Source organism: Quercus lobata, chromosome 3 (genome assembly GCF_001633185.2).
Source record: "Quercus lobata isolate SW786 chromosome 3, ValleyOak3.0 Primary Assembly, whole genome shotgun sequence".
NCBI lineage: Eukaryota > Viridiplantae > Streptophyta > Magnoliopsida > Fagales > Fagaceae > Quercus > Quercus lobata.
In genome coordinates, this window is record NC_044906.1 from 69,731,930 (window position 1) to 69,756,106 (window position 24,177).

At 34.3% G+C, this 24,177-nt stretch overlaps 4 protein-coding genes, 1 long non-coding RNA gene and 1 pseudogene across 6 annotated transcripts; 3 read left to right on the top strand and 3 right to left on the bottom strand.

Moving 5' to 3' along the window:
• The first annotated feature begins 467 nt into the window (after positions 1–467).
• On the top strand, positions 468–2,041 carry LOC115982930 (annotated as a pseudogene).
• Positions 2,042–4,605: 2,564 nt separating this feature from the next.
• On the top strand, positions 4,606–6,448 carry LOC115978799 (probable xyloglucan 6-xylosyltransferase 3). Its single transcript, XM_031100670.1, has one exon. The coding sequence runs from the start codon at positions 4,852–4,854 to the stop codon at positions 6,211–6,213; it is 1,362 nt and encodes a 453-aa protein (XP_030956530.1). The 5' UTR covers positions 4,606–4,851; the 3' UTR covers positions 6,214–6,448.
• A 1,630-nt stretch (positions 6,449–8,078) lies between these two features.
• Positions 8,079–9,921, bottom strand: LOC115979332. The gene is made up of 2 exons (XM_031101353.1): positions 9,250–9,921; positions 8,079–8,441 (listed from the first exon to the last, which is right to left on the bottom strand). Exons 1-2 carry the CDS (start codon positions 9,799–9,801, stop codon positions 8,355–8,357), a joined length of 639 nt encoding a protein of 212 aa, XP_030957213.1. The 5' UTR covers positions 9,802–9,921; the 3' UTR covers positions 8,079–8,354.
• Positions 9,922–12,158: 2,237 nt separating this feature from the next.
• Positions 12,159–12,713, bottom strand: LOC115981353 (pectinesterase inhibitor 5-like). The gene has a single exon (XM_031103501.1). It carries the CDS (start codon positions 12,711–12,713, stop codon positions 12,159–12,161), a length of 555 nt encoding a protein of 184 aa, XP_030959361.1.
• A 1,584-nt stretch (positions 12,714–14,297) lies between these two features.
• On the bottom strand, positions 14,298–14,852 carry LOC115981354 (pectinesterase inhibitor 5-like). Its single transcript, XM_031103502.1, has one exon. The coding sequence runs from the start codon at positions 14,850–14,852 to the stop codon at positions 14,298–14,300; it is 555 nt and encodes a 184-aa protein (XP_030959362.1).
• Positions 14,853–15,350: 498 nt separating this feature from the next.
• LOC115979555 lies at positions 15,351–17,628 on the top strand. Of its 2 annotated transcripts, none has more exons than XR_004089092.1 (3): positions 15,351–15,704; positions 16,547–16,748; positions 17,323–17,628. It is a non-coding gene; the product is annotated as an uncharacterized LOC115979555 (long non-coding RNA). The 2 variants fall into 2 exon arrangements; XR_004089093.1 differs by having other exon boundaries at positions 17,331–17,628.
• The last annotated feature ends 6,549 nt before the right edge of the window (positions 17,629–24,177 follow it).

A 24,177-nucleotide genomic window follows, 5' to 3' on the forward strand; every position in this document is an offset into this window, starting at 1 on the left:
CTTAGTTATACTTGAAAATGAAACGGATGATGATTTGAAATTAAGTACATTTTTTATATATAATATTTATTTTGAGGAAAATTCTTAGTTTACATTGTTATTACAACGTAAGATTTATATTGTAAATTAAACAAATGTTTACATTATTGTGTATGTATTTACATTTGCAAAAAGTATAAGATTTACGTTAATAATACAATGTAAACCAGTGGGACTTGGGTAAAGCTGCGTGTAAAAGCCTGTGGAACAGGTATTTATCTTTCTTGGTTTTGGGGTAAAGTCAAATGATGCTAATAACTTTAAAGCACCCCAACACGTCTTTCTCCACCAGATACAAACTACCAATATCTAAGCTTCTTCTTTTTTCTTCTTCTTCTTCAATGTAAACCAATGGGACTTGTGTAAAGCTGTGTGTAAAAGCCTGTGGAACAGGTAATTATCTTTCTTAGTTTTGGGGGTAAGTCAAATGATGCTAATAACTTTGAAACATCCCAACACGTCTCTCCACCAGATACAAACTACCAATCTCTAAGCTTCTTCTTTTTTCTTCTTCTTCTTCAATGTAAACCAATGGGACTTGTGTAAAGCTGTGTGTAAAAGCCTGTGGAACAGGTATTTATCTTTCTTGGTTTTGGAGGTAAGTCAAATGATGCTAATAACTTTGAAACACCACAACACTTCTCTCCACCAGATACAAACTACCAATCTCTAAGCTTCTTCTTCTTGTTTTTTTATTTTTTGCATGAATAATCTTTAAGCTTTTTCTATGTTTTTTCATCTCTAAGCTGCTTCTTCTACTTTGTTTTTTAAACCATTGTTGGCACTCACATAGGCAGAGAATGGCCCAAGAAGCTGGCTCCAGCAGCAGCAATGGATGTTTTACTTGTATAGCTCGTGTCTTTCAGATCAAGAAGACCTTCTACGCTCTCCTCAACATCACCATCCTCTGTGGCTGCTTAACAATCCTACTCCTTCGTGGAACCATTGGCATTAGGAACCCCAGCTTCACTTACACTCTAGGACCCAAAATCTCCAACTGGGACCAAGAGAGAAGCAATTGGCTCAATAAAAACCCTGAGTTTCCCAACTATGTGAATGGCAAAGCTCGGGTTTTGTTGGTAACTGGGTCACCTCCTGGACCTTGTGATGCTCCAATAGGTGATCACTATCTTTTGAAGTTCATAAAGAATAAGATTGACTATTGTAGAATCCATGGCATTGATATTATGTATAATATGGCTATTTTGGACGAGGAGCTTGCTGGGTACTGGGCTAAATTGCCGTTGATTCGAAGGTTGATGCTGTCACATCCTGAGGTTGAGTGGATATGGTGGCTGGACAGTGATGCTATGTTTACTGATATGATATTTGAGATTCCACTTTTCAAGTACAACAATTCTAACTTGGTTGTTCATGGTTATCTTGAGTTGTTTAACCAAAAGTCATGGATTGCATTAAACACTGGGAGTTTTCTGTTGAGGAATTGTCAATGGTCTTTGGATTTGCTTGATGCTTGGGCTCAAATGGGGCCAAAGGGGCCTATTCGTGATGAGGCAGGGAAGGTTCTGACTGCTAAGTTGAAAGGAAGGCCAGCATTTGAGGCTGATGATCAATCTGCATTGATATATTTGCTAAGTTCAAAGAAGGGTCAGTGGATGGACAAGGTGTTTTTGGAGAACTCATACTACTTGCATGGTTACTGGGTGGGATTGGTGGATAGGTATGAGAAAATGATGGAGAAGTTTCATCCTGGATTTGGTGATGAGAGGTGGCCATTTGTGACACACTTTGTGGGTTGCAAGCCTTGTGGAAGCTATGCTGATTATGCCATTGAGAAGTGCTTCCGAAGCATGGAGAGGGCATTCAATTTTACTTGAGCACAGAGGGTTGTTGAGTCCTGGTCTCAAGAGGATCAGGAATGAGACAACAAGGCCTTTGGAGTTTGTAGACCAGATTGACATAAGGAGTTTTGTGCTTGGACGCAGTAGTGGATCGAAATCATGAGTAACCTATCTTCTTGTGCTTGATATACCGAGGGTGAATACATGTGACTGAACTCGATGAATTTGTTGAGCATCTATAGCAGACTCCAAAATTTTGGGACTAAGGTTATTGTTGTTCCTAACGCAGTGGGTCATGTATATTTAACTTTGGCATATCACTGTTAATTCCAATGCTACCATCACATATTAGTCTGATCTTGTGACTTCTTCTTTTTGGTAATTTTTTGAATACATAGCTGATGGCCTTTATGTCTTTATAAAAACTGCTATTGAAAATTAAATCCTGCAACTAAAGAATTGACTCTGTTGCTACACTTATGTTTAGGTAATGTGTGATTCAATAGTGTTTTATCGTTGTATGGCCTTTCACTGTTATGAGTCTGGATGTAGCCCTTCAATATGCACTCAAAATCAGATTGTTGAATACTTTTAAGAGGTTGCAACTTGCAAAACACAAAGGGAGACTCCAAATTTCCAAGAGTCAACCAATCGATCCATCCTGATAGCAATCTGCATATACAGATCTAAATTGGTCCTGTCTTGTGTTCTGGAATTTAAAAAACAGCCATACACAAAGGGAAAAAAAAAAAGGCAAAAAATGGCATTTCAATACTAAAGGGCAGCAAAAGGCAAACAAAGTGATCTTTTCCAAGGCAATGGACCCACAAAGTGCATTTAGAATCTTTAGACTAGCTTTTTCTACTTCGCTTGTTAGTTTATTTGTTTATATACAACTTTTTAAAACCTTACATTTTTTTAGTTATAATTATACTTATGTCAACTTCAAGCAAAAAAACCTAATCCAAACAAAAACTTATCCTTGTGTTGTGACGTTGTTAAAGAGTTAATGGTAGGATCATGCTTGGATCACATTGTTAAAACTAAAAGCGAAAGTGGCATGATTAAGCAACATCAAAGTAGAAAGAAAGCTATCACTAATCATTATAAAGGCACCTAAATTTCTTCTCATTTTTTACTTTAGTATCTTTTGAGAGGGCATTCAATGTTGCAGATAACCAACTCCTCTAAAGGCCTTTTGTGCTTAGAGGCAGTAGTGGATGAAATCATGAGTAACCAATTTTTCTTGTGCTTTGATCTGGTGACTGTTTTTTAGGTAATTTTTTGAATGCATAACTGCTCTTGAAAATTGAATCCTGCAACTACATTTATGTTTGTGTAATACAAAAGCGTTTGATCATTGCATGGCCTTTCACTTCTTGTTGGTTCTGTATGTACCTTTTCTTATGCACTCAAAATCAGATACTTGAATGCTATTTCTGAGGGTCCTTGCAAAACACAAAGGGAGGCTCCTTAAATTACCAAGAGCCAAACATTCTATAACCTGTCTCAGCAATTTGAACTAAAAATAGCATGTCAGTAATACTATTGGACAGAACAAGGAACACAATGTGGTCTTTTCTTTACCATAAACCATGATGCCTTGCCTTAAACAAGAGCTGAGGCAGTGTATCTTAGCTGCCTTGATTCCTTGAACCATGAGATCTTTACCATAATAAACTATGCAGCAGACCTTTGCTATGCACATGGTTTCAGGAATTGTCCTGAGGATCTTGCTAATATTATAATGACAATGATGTAGTGTAGCCAAATCGCATCTGTGGTTGCCTTGTGTTCACATTTCACAACCATTCTGCTACCTAAAAAAAATAAGGTTATTTCACCGAAGAAAAAGATGGTTATTATTATTATTATGTTATTGTTACATTATTAAAGAGTTACTGGTGGGATCATACGTGGATTCACATTGTCAAAAACTAAAGTGAATGTGGCAATGATTAAGCAATATCAAAGTAGAAAAAAGTTGATACTAATCATCATTAGTTGAGTTTAATATGCCGGAGAATTTATAAAGGCACCAAATTTGTTCTCATTAAATCTTTTTTTAAGTTTTTTTTTTTTTCATAAGGATAGAAAAAAATGTCTAATTTCATTAACTAACCTATTATGCATAAGGTTTTTATAAAGGCAAGAAAAAGATCGGTCTTAACTCTTATACTGAATTATTTATATTTCATTTAGTTCACTTTTTTTAAGGGAAGAGAGATAAAAATCAATTTTTTAAGTAATTCCCCCCTTTTCATTTATTAATCAAGCAATAAATAATACATACTACCAAGACAAATTAAAGACTTTCATTTTCTTTCATTTCTTTTTCATTAGCTTATTTAATTAAAAAAATAAACAGAGAGTTAAATAACAGCTGTACTATAATAAATCAAACCCATCATCTGTACCATTTCAATCTCTCCACCAACACATCCATATATTATTATCTTGAGTGACAGCGAGTGGTTGATGAAACTTGATAGGTCATATAATTAGTAACGGACAGAAAGTGTTAACCATTCATAATCGCACAAGTCAACAAATTATGAAATTAGGTATATCAGTTGTGTTGTGGGTTTCAATTAGCTTTCAACTATAAAAATTTCTTGTCATCCAATAAAAAGTCCGATGATAAACAGCAATCATACATGCACTCGAAATTGAAACTCTATCTAAAAGTAATGGTATGTTGTTTGTGTAAGGCTGATTTTCCTTGCAATACCAAAATCTAATTACCTACATTTTCCATGAAAGGAAAAACCAAAAACATTACCATAATTTTTTTTTCTTCCAAACAATGGTTTTCTCAATGCAGCCATTTTCCAACACCATGACCTAGTCAAGTCCCCCACAATCAAAGAACATCCCCTCACGTTTTCAAAAATTTCAAAATCATTGAAAACACATTTTTCCTTCACAACTCACCCATCATCACATTACACATTATTTATAAAACTCAAAAATCATCATTCACCAATTAAACACTTAAAAACCCCACAAAATGGGCCAAGACCCATTCACCGCCTTAAAACGCTCCTCCACGGTGGCGGCGGCGACTCCGTTACCCACCACCGCTACCAGAGGCCGTTCGGCGGCGGCGGCGGCGCCACGTGGCAGGCAGATAAAGAAAACGTTCAACAACTTGAAGCTCACCCTTCTGTGCGGCTTCATCACCATTCTCGTCCTACGTGGCACGATCGGAATCGGAAGCCTCACCGGAAGCTCCGACGGCGACCTCGACGCCCAGAAGATCGCCGAGGAGACGAAGCGGATCCTCGACGAGATCCGGTCCGACGACGAGCCGTTCGACCCGAACGACCCGCCCGGACCGGAGATCAACCCGAACGTCACGTACACTCTCGGACCCAGAATTGCGAACTGGGATTTGGAGAGGAAAGAGTGGCTTTCGAAGAACCCCGAGTTCCCAAACCATGTGAATGGGAAAGCTAGGGTTTTGTTGGTAACTGGGTCTCCACCAAAACCTTGTGATAACCCAATTGGGGATCATTATCTTTTGAAGGCTATAAAGAACAAGATTGATTATTGTAGGCTTCATGGGATTGAAATTGTGTACAATTTGGCTCATTTGGATAAGGAGCTAGCTGGGTATTGGGCAAAATTGCCATTGATTAGGAGGTTGATGTTGTCTCACCCTGAAGTTGAGTGGATTTGGTGGATGGATAGTGATGCATTGTTCACAGATATGGTGTTTGAGCTTCCATTGAAGAAGTATGTGAATCATAATTTGGTGATTCATGGGTACCCGGATTTGTTATTTGATCAGAAGTCTTGGATTGCTTTGAATACTGGGAGTTTTTTGTTTAGGAATTGTCAGTGGTCTCTGGATTTGCTTGATGCTTGGGCTCCAATGGGGCCTAAGGGGGCTGTTAGAGACGAGGCAGGGAAGATTTTGACGGCGAATTTGAAGGGTAGGCCGGCTTTTGAGGCGGACGATCAGTCTGCATTGATATACTTGTTGATTTCGAGGAAGGATGAGTGGATGGATAAGGTGTTTGTTGAGAATTCTTACTATTTGCACGGGTATTGGGCCGGGTTGGTGGATAGGTATGAGGAGATGATGGAGAAGTATCATCCGGGTTTGGGGGATGAGAGGTGGCCGTTTGTGACACATTTTGTGGGTTGCAAGCCTTGTGGGAGTTACGGGGATTATGCGGTGGAGAGGTGCTTGAGTAGTATGGAGAGGGCATACAATTTTGCAGATAATCAAGTGCTCAAGTTGTATGGTTTTAGGCATAGAGGTTTGTTGAGTCCTAAGATCAAGAGGATTAGGAATGAGACTACTACTCCTTTAGAGATTGTAGACCAGTTTGATATTCGGCGTTCAACGAATGGACACAGTTGATCATAACTGTGAGTGACTGATTTTTCTTGTCATTGATACGTCCATGGTGTTCTGATATAATTTTGTCAGATTACTGCTGTTTTCAACACCATTTGATATCTGAATTTAGTGGCTTTCTTCTTTCGTTTTGTTGTTGTAAAACTGCTATTGAAAGTGGAATCCACACAGACACAATTTTTGTTTATGTTGCTTTGTTTTTCAGTTAGCACAATTGAAAGTGAGTGTTGTTGATAAAGACGTGTGCCATATTCCTTTACTCACTGTTTATAGAAGTTGAGCATTAACAGTGTTTAATAGTTGCATAGTTGCATTGAACAGAACAGGAAAACATATTGCTTTGTTTATGGTTTATAAATTTATGTTTGTACTTTGTTGAAATGAACAACCATGATAGTTTACAACGTCTGCATCAGTTTTTCAACACAACTAGTATTTCAGCTTTTCTCATTCTGTAATGTCTGCATACTGGCCCTTGGTTGTGCATCTGTACCTGCTTTGGTGTGAGGTTAATAGAAAGTCAGATTTGTGTTGCAGTTGTGATTTTTTATGTAACTGTTAAAATTGGCTGCTAATTTTAGATGGAGAACATGCTTACTAAATCTTCTTTTCCTGCTTAGTTTCTGGACTTGTGAAAGTTCAGTATCTGGAATTCTGTATAAATAAATATGGTGTATATCTGGTTCCTCTTGGATTAGTAGTGTTCCAAGAAATTGTATTTCTGGACTTGTATTGTAGCAAAGGCAAGAAATTCTCTGCTACAAAATTTTATTATGTCAATATGGTCATATCTCTAAGACCTTAAATTTTTTCATATTGTCCAGCCATTCTCCTATCACCCTTGTAAAGCATTTAATGTTTATAATTTTCTCCTAGCTGATTGCTACCTTTATCATTTCACAACTGTGCTTCATAGTTGCATTTACCAGAATAAATGAATAATTTCTGATCTTATCTAGTCAATGAGACCTCAACATTCTTACATTGGTTTTATTATCTGCTACCCTGTTTCTTTGTTGCCAAACATCCTGTTTAGTAAAGCAGAGTTAATGTTGTTGTTTTCTTGATAGGAATTTGATTCTTGTTCACAGGTTTAATGTAATATATGAGACTGAGTTCACTTTTTGACTGGTCACCCATTCGTTAGAGCAGAATTGGATAGGTTTGAGTTTCCCCGTTTTATTGATTTAGCATCACTTTGCAGTCTACATTGGGAACTTTACTAATTTATATCATAATTTAAAATTCAATTCTTAATCAATTGATATCAAGTTACATGAGCAATCATCAAAATCTATGTCTTTTTTTCCCCCATGAGTTTTGGCTCAAATGGCACCTTCTCCATTGTAAGAGACAAAGAGTAGGGTGTGTGTGTATGTGGATGCCCATTTGAGTCATCATGTAATGCGTATGAAGTAATATCCAAATTGGTTTGGAGGAAAATTCTGTTTAACAAGGAAAACGCTTTTTATCATTTTACAAATGGGTCAGGTTAGAGTATCATATTGATGTTTCCTGTGGCTAATAATACAGTTGTGCCATCATCACTTTTTTATTTTTTTGGATCTTTCAAAATCTTATTATTCCTAACTAATCTATTGACAACCCATAACCGACTCCAAAAATTTGGGATTTAGGCTTATTGTTGTTGTTGTTGTTGTTGTTTGGAACCTTATTATTACTGCATATTTACATTTTCCCGTCCTTCCTACGCAAATAAATCAGAACAGGAAAGTATGCCTGTTTTGAAATAAATTGTTTTCGTTCTAACAAGAATGCTCAGATGAGCTCTATCATGGTCTGCTTGTTTTGAAATAAAATTGTCGTAAAAGTGGACATATTGAGGGAGCAGAGAGTGACAAAGATAATGTAGAAGGAATTTATGGTATTGCTGGCTTATGCCATAAGCATCATTAGAACAGAATTAGCCAGACACATGAATAAAACATTCTCATTTATATATAATTATGAATAATTTGGTGCAGTCACCAATCTGTTATAAGCATCTATTCAATTATATGCATGTCTCTCTTCCTATTTTCTAATGCACAAGAAGATGCTGAGTTCATCACATAACACTATCATGGAGAAGGTAAGAGGCAGATCCTCAATCAACATCTGCTTTGCTGAAGCTGAACGATCAATCAACCAATTCGGAACACAGGAACCCTGCGGCGTTCTGAGAATGCTTCATTCATCTGCGCAATGTGGAGCAGGAGCTGGCCGATCTTCTGCAGGGCATATTAAATTGAATTATAGTTAGAACAAGCATACTGAATCGCACGGACAATGTAACGCGTGTAACATAATAATTAATTAATGATATGAACAATTACATAGATACATCTGCTTAGATATGCAGGAATTTACTGTGTTGCTGGATTCCGAGCCCATGTATCTCTACTCTATCACAGAAAACATTTTTCGTAATAGCTGACATGACCCGTTTTGATTGGTAGATTGAGAAAAAAAAGTAATGTTACTTGAATCAGCAATTGACAAGTTAAGGAATAAAGTTTTGTTTCTTTGTTATTGACATATAAACAGCCTCGCGCCCTTGCAAAATACAGAGCAAGTAATATTACATGCTAGAGCATACCTATTTTACAGGTGCAAGTTGCAGGGTAGTTCAGTTTTAAAAATGGACAAGACATTGTTCACATTATAATATTGCTAGAATCCAATAAACCTCCTTCCATTTTCAGGAGGCATAAGCCGTAGAACTGAGATCACAAGGCACAACCCCTAGAATTTTCAATTTAAGTTTCAACAGTTGGCAAGCTTTAGTTGCAGTACTCAATTACTCTAAACATCATGGTTAGCGCAGGCAGTTCTTAAGGTCTGATATAAGTAGAATTCTCACTTAATTGATTCATTAATTCATACATGAGCCCAAAAACTCGAAACAATTCTGATACAAGAAATCTAGCATCATACCCCAGATAAACTCAGGAATCCAAATCTACAACTCATATAAATTCACCAGATTTTACTACATAAAAAAAAGGGTCTTAAATTATGAAGCTTTTCAGAAAGAACCTCATCTTTCTCTCTGATGAGACGATCCTTGCTCTCTTTGTACAGAACTTGACGCCACCTTTGCACCCTGACATACAAGAATGACAGCAACACCGCGGCTGCCACTCCAGTCACCGATGCAATCGACCAAAACCCCCTGGCACATGCTGCACAATTCCAAACTCTACAAGCCACCTTGGAGAACCCAGCTCTCAGAATCTCCAAACGCAATCTCAAACTCCTCCTTATCTCATTCGCCACTTGGGGCTGTGACAACCTTCCATTTTCCTCATCACCTCCAGAATTCGAAGACACTGATGATGAAGAACTTGATTCAGGATCTGGGTCTTGAGTGGCTTCAAGTTCAAGGTCCAATACTGGAGGTACTTCTTGTTGTAGGCCTTCATGGTTATCGTTGAGGTAGTTATTGTCTCTAGTAACTACCATATCTTGTTCCACACTTGTGGGAGGGAGTTTGGGAAATGGGGATTGGATTTGCTCCCATTCGTCCAAGGATTCAGGAACCTCAGAAGTACCATCCATTCCTTGGAATTGATTCGCAGTACGAGGCATGAATTTTTGAGTTACCAAACTAAACAACTAAAGAAAGAGTACTATATGTTCCATCAGACAAAACTGATAGCGCTTGTTTTGAAGTGTGTATCTGTGTGTGAGGATATTATGGTATAAAAATATCTAAGAGCTTTGAAAAATGACATGAAGTGGACTGAAAACACTTGCCTCTATTTGCTCATGGTGGTGCATCTCTTGGGTTTGGATATGGTGGGCCAGTGCTTTTTTAACATCCAGCTCGACCTGTCTATTTTTAGGGCTGGAATATTAGCAACTATCGTGGACTGAACTTTGGGTATTGAGAATGAAGAATATTGGTCGTAGTGGAGTATTTGCAAGATAAAACTAAGCCCATGGGCTATGTGGAGTTGCATTTCCACAAAACCAGTGGTCCACAAAATGATCTCATTCTCCTGTAGTATGCAACTAGGTGTTAGGGAGATAATATTAAGGGTAGCAAAATTTGACATGACCCACGAATCCAATATGACTAACTCGTTTATAAATAGGTCATGGGTTGAGCCTAAACGGGTTTAGATCATATTCAGGTTAATACGACTGACCTGTTTAATAAATAGGTCGTGTTCGTATTTAACATTTGAATTATTCTGACATATTTGACTTGTTTAACTTATAAATGTGTTAGCTTTTGTTATTATTATTGCTTAATTTTTTGTTGTAATTATTTGTTTCTTATTATATTTATGGTTGTAATTGTATTTTAATTTTAGATATATAAGAATTGATAACATGTTATTTAGGTAAGGTATGATTATTAATTAAATAGGTTATTTGTATTGACATTTATATGACTTGTTAATTAAATGGGTTAAACGTTATGTTTTTAAAAATTGGACCGAGGCAAAACTGGATTTCCCTCCGGTTCTTGGTTTTACCGGACTGGACTAGTTCTCGATTCTAGGCTGAACCGGTCGGGCTGGCCAGTCTAGTCCGATTTTTAAAACCATATTAAATGTGTCATGTCGGGTCGATTGGTTTAATAAATAGGTCTTGTTAGGGTTAATGATTTTTTACACATTTAGTAAATAGGTCAAGTTTGGGTCAACCTATATATCCAAACACTCATGGTTTGATATGACACAAACCCAACTTGTGAACATAAATTGCCACCCTTAGATAAAATGATAGGGACACTCTAATGAAGATCTTTCAATATTACATATTAGAGCATTTACTAAAAAAAAACCCCAAAAAAACTTTTTTTTAATCTATTTTAATTCACTCTTTTACAATTCACCCTAGCAAAAAACCCAGCAACTCACCACCGTTAGAAACACCTCCCTCGACAAAAACCCATTCTAAAATCAATTCAACCATAAACCCATGAGAGAGAACATAGCTAGGCGAGTGTTCATTAGAAAGACGAATTTTTATTCAATCACAATTCAGTGTAAGACTAGGACGCAATAGGCCATAAACTTAAGTGGGGTTTGCATAAGAATCCTGATCGTTGAGGGCCCCCACCAACAAAAAAAAGGAATTGCGAAGTTTAAAACGTATTACTATTTATTACCCTTTCTTTGTTCTTTAATCACAAACTCACAATGTAGAAAACAATAGCCATAAACCAACATTGGGATGCCCCAAAGACAAGGAAAAATTGCTTAGCCACAAAAAAAAATAAAAAAGAAACTCAATTAGTAAAATAACAATTCTTTTTGAACATCAAGCGATGCTCATTGAACTTTCTAAATAACACATCATATTAATCGGTTATTCACTTTTTTTGTTTTTTTTTTGTTTTTAATCTTAACCAAACATGCAAAATTGGATTAAACAAAATTGATTTGATAATAAAATAGTGCCTCCTATCCAAATCCAAGTAACAAAGGATGGATCTCAAATTTTTAATCATAAATTTAGTTTAAGGTTTGATGACGATGAAAGTAAAACACAATAAACCATAAAGCTGTCACTCCCAATTATCTGTTTTCTCATAGTCTCACACATAAAAAAAGTGAGGCAGGCATACTAGTGATAATTCGTTATCTAATCCAAGAAACAAAGGGAAACAGAAAGAACATCAATATGTTGCTATTGGTAGTGGTGATTGTAAAAAAAAAAGAAGAAGAAGAAGAAGAAGAAGAAGATAACATCACAATAACTGGTATAATGGGTAATAGGGTTTTATTTTTGTGAATTGTTAGAAGTATTGGTTAAATAATTAAATTTACTATATTATAATAGTTTAAACTTTTTAAGACAATCGGTAATTTAACATGAAAGCCTCGATAGAAAACATCCACATGCATGGTGGATAAAGGGTTTTATTTTTGACATTTATTCATAGCATGCGGGCCTTGGCTGGCCTATATCTATTATAGATCACATATACATTATGTACCAGTGAGAGCATTAAATACAACGACAGCAATATTACATTTCTTTAACACCTTGGTAAGGGCATCTGCTATTGGCGATGTACGTACTGGGGGTTCCTTGTATGAATTATCACAAGCTGCAAGTCCGTTAGCTGCATTTATGGTCAAGCTTTTCGCTCCGTTATAATTCTTTTGTCCAACAGACCCGGATGCATCTCTCATAATCTTTAGTGCATTATTATAATCATATTGGCAATTCTCCATTCGAGACCTATCCACTCGGTCACCGAGTTTCCTAAGAATATATGGGATTTCATCAACTTCAACTTGTACTGTGTCAATGACTATAGCAATAGAAACGAGGCCAAGATGATGTAAATCACCTGCCGCTAAAAAAGTACGTGGGTCTGCTTTTAAAGTTGAAAAGCAAAAGTCAGAGTCGGTGGTTTTTTGGCAAAGGCTCCTAAGGTCGTCGTCAGTAAGTTTCTGTCCGACAGAAACTTGGTAGAAAAGAGAGGTGACTAGTAGAGGGATTACCAAGATTGATAAGCAGTTAATTGGAGAGGCCATTTTCCTTTTCCTTTTTCTAAATTCTTCATCAAGAATGACATTACTGATTCATCTATCTAATGACTTCCTATATATATATATATATATATATAGGGGTCGTTTGGTAATGTTGTTTTAATAATATTGTTTGTATTTTCTAAAAATACGTATAAGTGAAAAAGTGTGAAAATACATGTAATATTGTTTGAATATTGAAAACTGTTGCTTAAATAAAGGTAACAAACAGGCCCATATATAGTACCTTAGACTTGCATGAGATAAATTGTTTTTTAACAAAATTTATAGAAAACAGCTCAATTTAACACCGAATTAAATAAGTGAAGTTTTTACCCATTATTTTTTTTATAAAACCAATCACAGGAAAACGTGGAAACCATAAAAAAAAAAAAAAAAAAAAAAAAAAAAAAAAACAACAACAACAACAACAACAACAACAACAACATTATAATTTTTGGGAAATGAATTATTTTACAAAAAAGTTTTTTTTGGTAGAAAACTATCTCATTAATTCCTATATTTGATAGCAATCTTAAAATAAATTGGAAAACAATTGTTTGATTTCCTTTATTTAGCATGGCAATCTATCTCATGTTTGAATTCCTTCTTTTAGCTTGACGTAAGGTAGAATTGTTTTCTAGAAATGGAAAACAACTTTATTTTAAAACAAGCTAAATATGGGATGTCAATACATAACTTTCTTTTCTCCCCCTTTTTTTTCTTTTGATTCTAATAAAGGCGAAAACATTATTTTGGTCCCTATATTTTGGGGTTACAATCCATTTAATCCTTACATTTTGGTAGCAATCAATTTAGTCTATTATTTTTAATCTACAATCAATTTGGTCCCTACCGTTTGTATTCTTTGGAAATATATGTGGGTGAAAAAATGTGTGAAAATACGTGTAATGTTATTTGAATATTGAAAACTGTTGCTTAAACAACGGTAACAAACGGGCCCATAGTATCTTAGACTGGCATGAGATAGAGTTGTTTTTTACCAAAATTTATAGAAAATAGCTCAATTTAACACCAAATTAAATAAGTGAAATTAAAAGATAATTCTTTTTTGACCCATTATTTTTTTTATACAACCAAACTTTCTTTCATCCTTTTTTTTTTTCTTTTGATTCTAATAAAGGCAAAAACACTATTTTGGTCTCTACATTTTGGAGTCATAATCAATTTAGTCCTTACATTTTGGTAGCAATCAATTTGATAATTCGTTATCTAATCCAAGAAATAAAGGGAAACAGAAAGAACATCAATATGTCGCTGTTGGTAGTGGTGATTGTAAAAAAAAAAAAAAAAAAAAAAAAAAAAGAAGAAGAAGAAGAAGAAGAAGAAGAAGATAACATCACAATAACTGGTATAATGGGTAATAGGGTTTTATTTTTGTGAATTGTTAGAAGTATTGGTTAAATAATTAAATTTACTATATTATAATAGTTTAAACTTTTAAGACAATCGGTAATTTAACATGAAAGCCTCGATAGAAAACATCCACATGCATGGTGGATAAAGGGTTTTATTTTTGACATTTATTCATAGCATGCGGGCCTATATCTATTATAGATCACATATACATTATGTACCAGTGAGAGCATTAAATACAACGACAGCAATATTACATTTCTTTAACACCTTGGTAAGGGCATCTACTATTGGCGATGTACGTACTGGGGGTTCCTTGTATGAATTATCACAAGTTGCAAGTCCGTTAGTTGCATTTATGGTCAAGCTTTTCGCTCCGTTATAATTCTTTTGTCCAACAGACCCGGATGCATCTCTCATAATCTTTAGTGCATTATTATAATCATATTGGCAATTCTCCATTCGAGACCTATCCACTCGGTCACCGAGTTTCCTAAGAATATATGGGATTTCATCAACTTCAACTTGTACTGTGTCAATGACTATAGCAATAGAAACGAGGCCAAGATGATGTAAATCACCTGCCGCTAAAAAAGTACGTGGGTCTGCTTTTAAAGTTGAAAAGCAAAAGTCAGAGTCGGTGGTTTTTTGGCAAAGGCTCCTAAGGTCGTCGTCAGTAAGTTTCTGTCCGACAGAAACTTGGTAGAAAAGAGAGGTGACTAGTAGAGGGATTACCAAGATTGATAAGCAGTTAATTGGAGAGGCCATTTTCCTTTTCCTTTTTCTAAATTCTTCGTCAAGAATGACATTACTGATTCATCTATCTAATGACTTCCTATATATATATATATATATATATATATAGGGGTCGTTTGGTAATGTTGTTTTAATAATATTGTTTGTATTTTCTAAAAATACGTATAAGTGAAAAAGTGTGAAAATACATGTAATATTGTTTGAATATTGAAAACTGTTGCTTAAATAAAGGTAACAAACAGGCCCATATATAGTACCTTAAACTTACATGAGATAGAGTTGTTTTTTACCAAAATTTATAGAAAACAGCTCAATTTAATACCAAATTAAATAAGTGAAGTTAAAATATATTTTTTTTTACCCATTATTTTTATATACAACCAATCACAGGAAAACGTGGAAATCATAAAAAAAAAAAAAAAACAATTATTTTACAAAAAAATAATAACTTGCTTACTTCAGCGGTACTACCAGCTGAGGTTGCTCTGTTAACATTTGCTAACGTTAGGAAATTTTTAGTTTCACTTTTAATTTTAAAACAGGGCGCTCCTTCCTTCTCTCAGACTCTCGCATACAATTCCTATCTTCCTCTCCCATGAATAGCTGCTCAAGTACCAAGGGCTATTCCTCTCTCATCTCCGTCAGCATCGTGGAAGTTCACTGTGCGGCCACCTTGCCGTGGTTGGTTCAGCTCCTTCTCTGGTGCCATATCGGTATTCGTTCAAAACGAAACCAATCTAACCCAAACGAAAACGAAAGCCCTTCCGAACTCTTCTCTGTATGGTCCTTATCAAGCTCTTTCCTCTTCTAATCCATTGCTCCAAGCCTCATTCACGGGTATAGCCATCCGTAAAGGCATAAACGGTAGTGCAATTTTTTTTTTAAATCATCTTTTGTGGAAATTTCTTATACTGTAATTATTGATGATTTGAATCTCATATTTTTGGGATGATTAATCTACCGTTTGGGGTTTTGATTGTAATGTGATTTGGATTTGCAATTGTTACCCAATTGGGTGTTGGATTAGTAATTTTGTGAAGTAACTTGTGGCTGGTGAGTCATTATATAAAGCATGGATCATGGTATGTTTTTTATTGCATATAAAGTGTTTGTTTAAATGCTTCTTAGGCCACAACTTACCAAATCCTTGTCCAACTTTCTAAGACAAAGCCAAATCCTTATTTTGCAGTGCTATAAGATTTTTTTTTTTTTTTTTTTTTTGAGTGAAGTATTTGCTGTTTTGCAGTGAATCTATTATTGATTTAGTAGTTTCCATTTATTTAAAGCCTATGTACTTGTGAGAGTATTATTGGAATTCGCAAGTAAATTTATGTAGCTTATCAGCCCTTTCAGGGATGTATTTTCTTATGGAAATGCATCTGTTGTACTCAAATTGCACCTCCTCCCTTTGGAAAGGAGGCAATGCTTAGCTTTTGTTTCTTTATTGATTTTTTTTTTTTTTATATAAATTTGTTATGAAGTTCTTTTATTATTTTTCTTTGGGGCTATATTTCAGGTAAATGTCTATTTCTTTTCTTTTGTTTCTCAACCATTTGGTCTTTGTTACTACGTATATGCAAGTATGTTCTACAATCAAATGTCAAATTGATGGTTCCTTGGTGAAAGTATACTTTTTAGAGAGTGTTGGTTCCAAGTGTTGGATGCTTACTTTTACTCTTTTTTTTTTTTTTTTGGTTTATTACCAGAGAGGCTTTGTTGAGGCCCATGCTGATGATGGTTTACTAGAAATATTTGGCCTAAAGCAAGAGGGCATGCATCTTTTGTTATTGTTGAACTCATCTCTGCCAAACACATTGCTCAGGTGCAGTAGCAAAAGATGACCTGAGAGGTATGTTGTTCCTCCAACAAGGATGATATTGCTTTCTCCAAGATTCAAGCAATTAAAGGGTGAGTCCACTTTCCCTTTCTGTTGGTGAGATGAAATTTCTAGATTTTCTTCTCCCACAAAATTTTCTACCATTGGTATTCTTAATTGTTTGTTATTTAAATTTTTATTTGTGTTTGCTTATCTTTGATTTCCTTTGATACTCATGTTGATCTCTTTGATGATTATGGTTAGTATTTGACGGACTGATGTGTCTTGAATTATTTTTGTATTGGGTATTTTAGAATTCATGGCCAATTGACTTTACAACCCTTGCTCATTCATTCTGTACTTCGATTGTTTGATAAAATTCCCCAATAAAAAGATTGTCATTTTTAAAGAATTTTGGTATAGACCTTCATGAAACTTGCTTATTACCATTAGAAAAGCTTGATTTAATTATCATAACTCATTCTTGGACATGTTATTGATAGTGCTTAGACATATTGGAGTTCACTTGTGATGTTTATTAAAAACTGTAAATTTCACTTATGCTATTTTGTATCAATCGTGTGATGAATATATATATATATATATATATATATATTTATATTACGTTCTTACATTATTTAGTTTTGATATTCAATCATTATATAGAAGTTCAGGCTTTAGAGAAGCAAAATGAGCAGAGGTGGAGAGAAAGGTTTCACAACTACAAAAATCTAGAAGGATATTTCAATGGATAGCTGAAAAATAAGTCTGATGATGCTTTCATTTGTGGAAACAATTATACTTTCTACATTGAAGCCTTGCTGCCCAGCTTTCTTTTAGGAATCCTTTGTTTTTACTTTTCGGTTTTCATCTAGCAAAGTGAATTTGTTTTTAGATTGCTTTAGTTTGAAAGAAACTACTTTTTGTACTTACAGATTTACTAAAATTTGACTTGGAGCCCATGTAAAGTTATGTACTAATTTTATATACTTAGTTTCTTGTTCTCAATGATTACTTACTTTATACAGCTTATTTATTTATTTTTCTTTAAATTAGATTGTCAACCACATAGAAAAGTTACAAAAGTAAGACATGGGCAATGGCCACTATGAACTAAGTAAGAGAGTTCATAAGGTATTTTTTTTATTATAGTTGAAGACAAGCAAAACTTATTATTACAGTTGTTCTCTACTTTGAAATCGGAATTGCAATGGTGCTAGTAAAAAAATTTTCATGAGAACACTTATTCTTGTAATGTATATGATTTTTGAGCTAAAAGAATGTCTCATCTTATTTTAGTCTCTTGTAACTTTTGGAAGCATTTGGAGGAAGTACATATTATGGTAACACTTTTTTGGTAATTGTCTTGTAATAACCTTCAAATTCATTTAGGCCTGTTGGCCAAAGCCATTTTTTTTTCCTCAATATGGCCATAGAAAGTAAATGTGAGAATTGTGTGTATTAATTGGGGCATGGGCTTGCTTCATATATGGGCCAAGGTCTCGGTGCTGTACAAACCTAATAACCAAATCCAAGAATTCTTAAAAATAAAGTCAGTAATAGTCGGCAATGAAGAAACAAACTCACATTACATTAAGTATTTTGAAATTACAAGAATTTACAAATTCACATTGCATATGTATTTTGAAGTTACAAGAATTTGTACTGGACACAGAGGGGAGAATTTTGGAAATAATCTAAATTCTTTATTATTCAAATCTCATTCTCAAAAACAATGTTTGTTACAAGCTAATTATCATTTGCATCACAATGACATAAAGGAACCACTACAACTAGGTTATCCAAGTTGCTATTCATTTGCATCTTCTGCTGCAAAATATTCATGCCACAAAGATAAGCAGCACTTCACAGCATTATATAACAAAGGAGGCATAAAACTCAATCCAAACAGGAATGACAAAAATAAAAGCGAAATAAAGTAATTTTAATTGAAATAAGGACAATAAATTCCATCAACTTATGATTTTGACTAACAATTGATTTTGATACAACAACAAATACAATGTTACTGATTTACAGAAATGTAATTTACAATACAAGCCCTCAAGTAATTTTCTTGCTTTACGTGAATCCCAGCTATACCTAAATGGAACACGAGGCACCAATATCACTCTCCATTGATCACAGCTGACTGAAAAGGGACCCTCTTAATTTCCACAAATATCGAATAAGAATCTTGAGCAGTTAGAACTTTACACGATAGCATAAACAATAAGAATTTCGAGTTTGATACTGCACCTAAGCAATGTGTTTGGCAGAGATGAGTTCAAACATAACAAAAGATGCATGCCACCCTTGCTTTAGGCCAAATATTTCTAGTAAACCATCATCAGCATGGGCCTAAGAAGCATTTAAACAAACACTTTATATGCAATAAAAACATACCATGAGCCATGCTTTATATAATGACTCACCAGCCACTGAGTTATTTCACAAAATTACAAATCCAACACCCAATTGGGTAACAATTGCAAATCCAAATCACATTACAATCAAAACCCCAAACAGTAGATTTATCCTAAAAATATGAGATCCAAATAATCAATAATTACAGAATAAGAAATTTCCACAAAAGATGATTTAAAAAAAAAATTGCACTCACCGTTTATACCTTTACGGATGGCTATACCCGTGAATAAGGCTTGGAGCGATGGATTAGAAGAGGAAAGAGCTTGATAAGGATCATACAGAGAAGAGTCCGGAAGGGCTTTCGTTTTCGTTTGGGCTAGATCAGTTTTCGTTTTGAACGAATACCGAAACAGCATCAGAGAAGGAACTGCACCAACCACGGCCGCACAGTGAACTTCCATGATGCTGACGGAGATGAGAGAGGAATAGCCCATGGTACTTGAGCCGCTATACATGGAAGAGGTAGAGAGGAATTGTATGTGAGAGCCTGAGAGAAGGATGGAGCGCCCCTGTTTTAAAATTAAAAGTGAAAGTAAAAATTTCCTAACGTTAACTGAGCACCTTGAGCTGGCAGTCCCGCTAAGATAAGCAAGTTATTATGTGCTGGCATGCTCCTCTGACCTTGTACTTTAGGAGTACACAATAATTTTTCTATTATTTTCAATCTGTAGTTAATTTGGTCCCTACCATTAAATTACTAACAGAAAATGTCTATGTGGCAAACGGATTGCATAATTGGCACATTAAAGCTTATGTGGTCAAAAAAAATTTAAATTAACATTTAAAAATGCCACATAAGCATTTGAATGATCAAAAACATCACATTAGAAAAAAAATAAAATAAATAAATAAACCAAAATGTTTTTTAAAAATTCATCAAACAAATTAAAAAATAATAAAATATAGAGTTAAAATTTACCCAGCATCTATTTTCTCAAACTTAGAGCATCTCTAATAGGCTCTCTAAACCCAAAATTTGGAAAGCAAATCCATAAAAACGTGCTCTAGTAGTCTCTCTAATTCACTGTTCATTAGCAAAAAATTGGTTGCTAATGAACAGTAGCTCTCTAAGTCTGATGACCTACTGTTCATGAGCAAAAGAATTAATTCGAATAAAATATTCAACTATCAATTAAAATATTGAATTTTTACTCAATAATCACAATGGTAAACAAAACTATTCTAGATCTTTTCTCTCAAACATCTCTAAATTCAATCTTAATAAAAATACAAACTCAAAAACACAATCTTAAAATTAATCAAATCATAACAATAAAAGCAAAAAAAAAAAAAGAGACAGAAGCCAAATGACCCACGGTGGAGCAAGCAAGCAACCCACGATGGAGCAAAAAAGAGACAACGCCTGCCTGTGTCCTTCGATCGATGGTGGAGCAATCAATCACTTATTCTTAATTTCTCTATTTCTTATCACTGTAGAGAGTGTTCTAGAAAAGTAGAAATAGAAAAAGTAAAAAAAAGAAAAAAAAAAAGAAGAAAAAAAAAAGAGAGAGCTAGAGAAAGAATGAGAGAGCTGGAGAAAGTGAAAGTGAGATCCGGAATGAGCTAGAAAAAGAAAAAGAAGAGTAGATAGAGATGGGAGTGGGATAAGTGTGTGTTGGAGAAAAAACCAAGAGAAAAAGAAAAGAAAAAAGAAACGTATGGATGTAATTAAGTTTGGAAAAATAATATAAAAATAAGAAATGGCAATTAAGAAATACTACCACAATATTTTCACAATAAATTTTAAGTAATAGATTGTTATTAGCTAATATTTGTGAATAAAAAAATAATTTCAATGGTGGATTCAAATTAGAACTAGTAACAACTTTTCACATAAGATTTTGATGTGACTCTTGTGAAAGTATTGTGAAAAATATTGTGGATATAACATTTTTCATTGAAAAATATAATTGTTGGGAATGAATATAGGAAAAATAAATGATGATAAAAAAAGAATAAAGAATAAATGAAGAAATAATATTTAAATGAGATGGAGAAAAGGATAGAGAGTCTATTGGAAAGTATATTTGAAAAAGTAAGTAGGCAAAAGATAAAATGAACTGTTCACTCTCCAAACAGTACAAAAATTTGAAGAGGGTACTGGAGATGCTCTTAGTACGTGTAGCTTTGTGGGTAAGTGTAAAATCCCTGAGAATTCAAATCCTACAAAAATCCCAAATCCTAGCACCCCCGACAACCACTCCACCACGAGTCAACCGAGCTACAAGTAAACCCATCAAGCCACAATTCTCAACCCGGCCAGCAATACCCAGATCAGTCAACCTGAGATTCAAACAGCTGTGTCGCTGCTATCAACCAACCTCATCTGTCATGGTTGAGATCGCCGATTTGCCATGGACAAGTGACTCCGAGCTCCATCTCCTTTGCCCAAATCTGGGTTATTGTTTCCCTTTCACCTGTTGTGATTTTCTAAATTTGCTAAGAATTCTAAGATGAATGTTTAAGGAATACAAGTTTGAATATGTATAGGTTGTACAAGTTTGAATATGTATTTAGTTGAATCATACGTGTGAAAGAGAAATTTTTGGTTTAACTTATGTTCTTGATTTTATTTTTAGAATAATTTGTATAGACATTCTATATTAAGATAGAAAATTTTGATGAAAGGGTTCAAGATTACAAATTTTGTTCTTCCTATTTGATTTTTTTTTTTTTTTATTTCGTGTTCTTCTTGCTTGAATATTAAAGATTAAGTTAATTCATTTTAATTTTAAGGTTCTTTTTTTGGCCCTTTGATGACTCTGACGATTTTTTTATTATTTAGTTTTTGTGTTTTTAACTTTTTTTTTTCTTTTAGCATTTTTTTTATGTGGAATTTTTTATCATTCAAATGCTTATGTGGCATTTTTAAATGTTTTATTAATATTTTATTGGCCACATAAGCTTTGATGTGCCAACTATACAATCTGATTGCCACGTAGACGTTTTTTGTCAGTAAGTTAACGGTAGGGACCAAATTGATTTCTACCAAAATGTAGAGACCAAATTGATTGTGGTCTCAAAATACAAGGACTAAAATTGTGGTCTCAAAATACAAGGACTAAAATTGTGTTTTTGCCTCTAATAAATACAAGAAAAGGTGGAGAACAATCTTTACGTAAGGTTAAAAAAAAAAAAAAAAAAAAAACTAGTTAATAGCTCATGCAATGGATGAGCAAGTTTAATAAAATATGATTTTATCAAATTTCTCATCTAACTTTTGTTGTAGTGTGTTATATTTGCATAATATACAACTAAACTTTATAAGTTTTAAATTAATTATTCAAATTTCTTATCTCTAAATGAATAAGGAGATTATCATGATAATCAAAATTCATCATAAAATTACAGTGTTACCTTAACCAAAATTAAAATGAAATCAAAGGAATAAAAGATAGACTTTTTAATCATTTATTATTCAAACAATTGGTAGGCATATTCAAATTCATAGTCATATACAGATTGTGTTTTGATATAAACTTAAATTCATATTTCAAATAAAAATAAAACTAAGTATTAATTAACCTAACTCAAAATTCAACCGAAGCTATAAAAGGGAGAGAGAAGACTTTGTGATGGAAATTGAAAAAATACAATTTCAAAACACATATTAAAAAAAACAAAAAAAAAAAACTATCAACCTTAATTAGAGTTACAAGAAAGAACAAAAAATTACCAAGAGAGAGAGAAAGAGTACTCACAGTTTTTATGTGAGAAAAATATAAATTGAATGGAAGAATTTGTATCAAATTTATACTAAATAAAATGAGAAGAAGAAGAGTCAAATTATAAAAATGAGAAAAAAAAAAGTAATATATCTCCAATCTATCACAGAAAACATTTTTCATAATAGCTAACATGACCCGTTTTGATTGGTAGATCGAGAAAAAAAAGTAATGTTACTTCAATAAGCACTTGACAAGTTAAGGAATAAAGTTTTGTTTCTATGTTATTGACATATAAATAGCCTCGCCCTTGCAAAATACAAAGCAAGTACTATAACATGCTAGAGCATTCCTGTTTTACAGGTGCAAGTTGCAGGGTAGTTCAGTTTTAATAATGGACAAGACATTGTTCACATTATAATATTGCTAGAATCCAATAAACCTCCTTCCATGTTCATGAGGTATAAGCCGTAGAACTGAGATCACAAGGCACAACCCCTAGAATTTTCAATTTAAGTTTCAACAGTTGGCAAGCTTTAGTTGCAGTACTCAATTACTTAAAACATCATGGTTAGCGCAGGCAGTTCTTAAGGTCTGATATAAGTAGAATTCTCACTTAATTGATTCATTAATTCATACATGAGCCCAAAAACTCGAAACAATTCTGATACAAGAAATCTAGAATCATACCCCAGATAAACTCAGGAATCCAAACCTACAACTCATATAAATTCACTAGATTTTACTATATAATAAAAAAGGTCTTAAATTATGAAGCTTTTCAGAAAGAACCTCATCTCTCTCTCTGATGAGACGATCCTTGCTCTCTTTGTACAGAACTTGACGCCACCTTTGCACCCTGACATACAAGAATGACAGCAACACCGCGGCTGCCACTCCAGTCACCGATGCAATCGACCAAAACCCCCTGGCGCATGCTGCCCAATTCCAAACTCTACAAGCCACCTTGGAGAACCCAGCTCTCAGAATCTCCAAACGCAATCTCAAACCCCTCCTTATCTCATTCGCCACTTGGGGCTGTGACAACCTTCCACTTTCCTCATCACCTCCAGAATTCGATGACACTGATGATGAAGAACTTGATTCAGGATCTGGGTCTTGAGTGGCTTCAAGTTCAAGGTCCAATACTGGAGGTACTTCTTGTTGTAGGCCTTCATGGTTATCGTTGAAAATGTAGTGATGAAAATGGGTTTTATGCCTTTAATTTTTTGTTGTAATTATTTGTTTCTTACTATATTTATGGTTGTAATTGTATTTTAATTTTAGATATATAAGAATTGATAACATGTTATTCAGGCAAGGTATGATTATTAATTAAATAGGTTATTTGTATTGACCTTTATATGACTTGTTAATTAAATGAGTTAAACGTTATGGTTTTAAAAATTGGACCAAGGCAAAACTG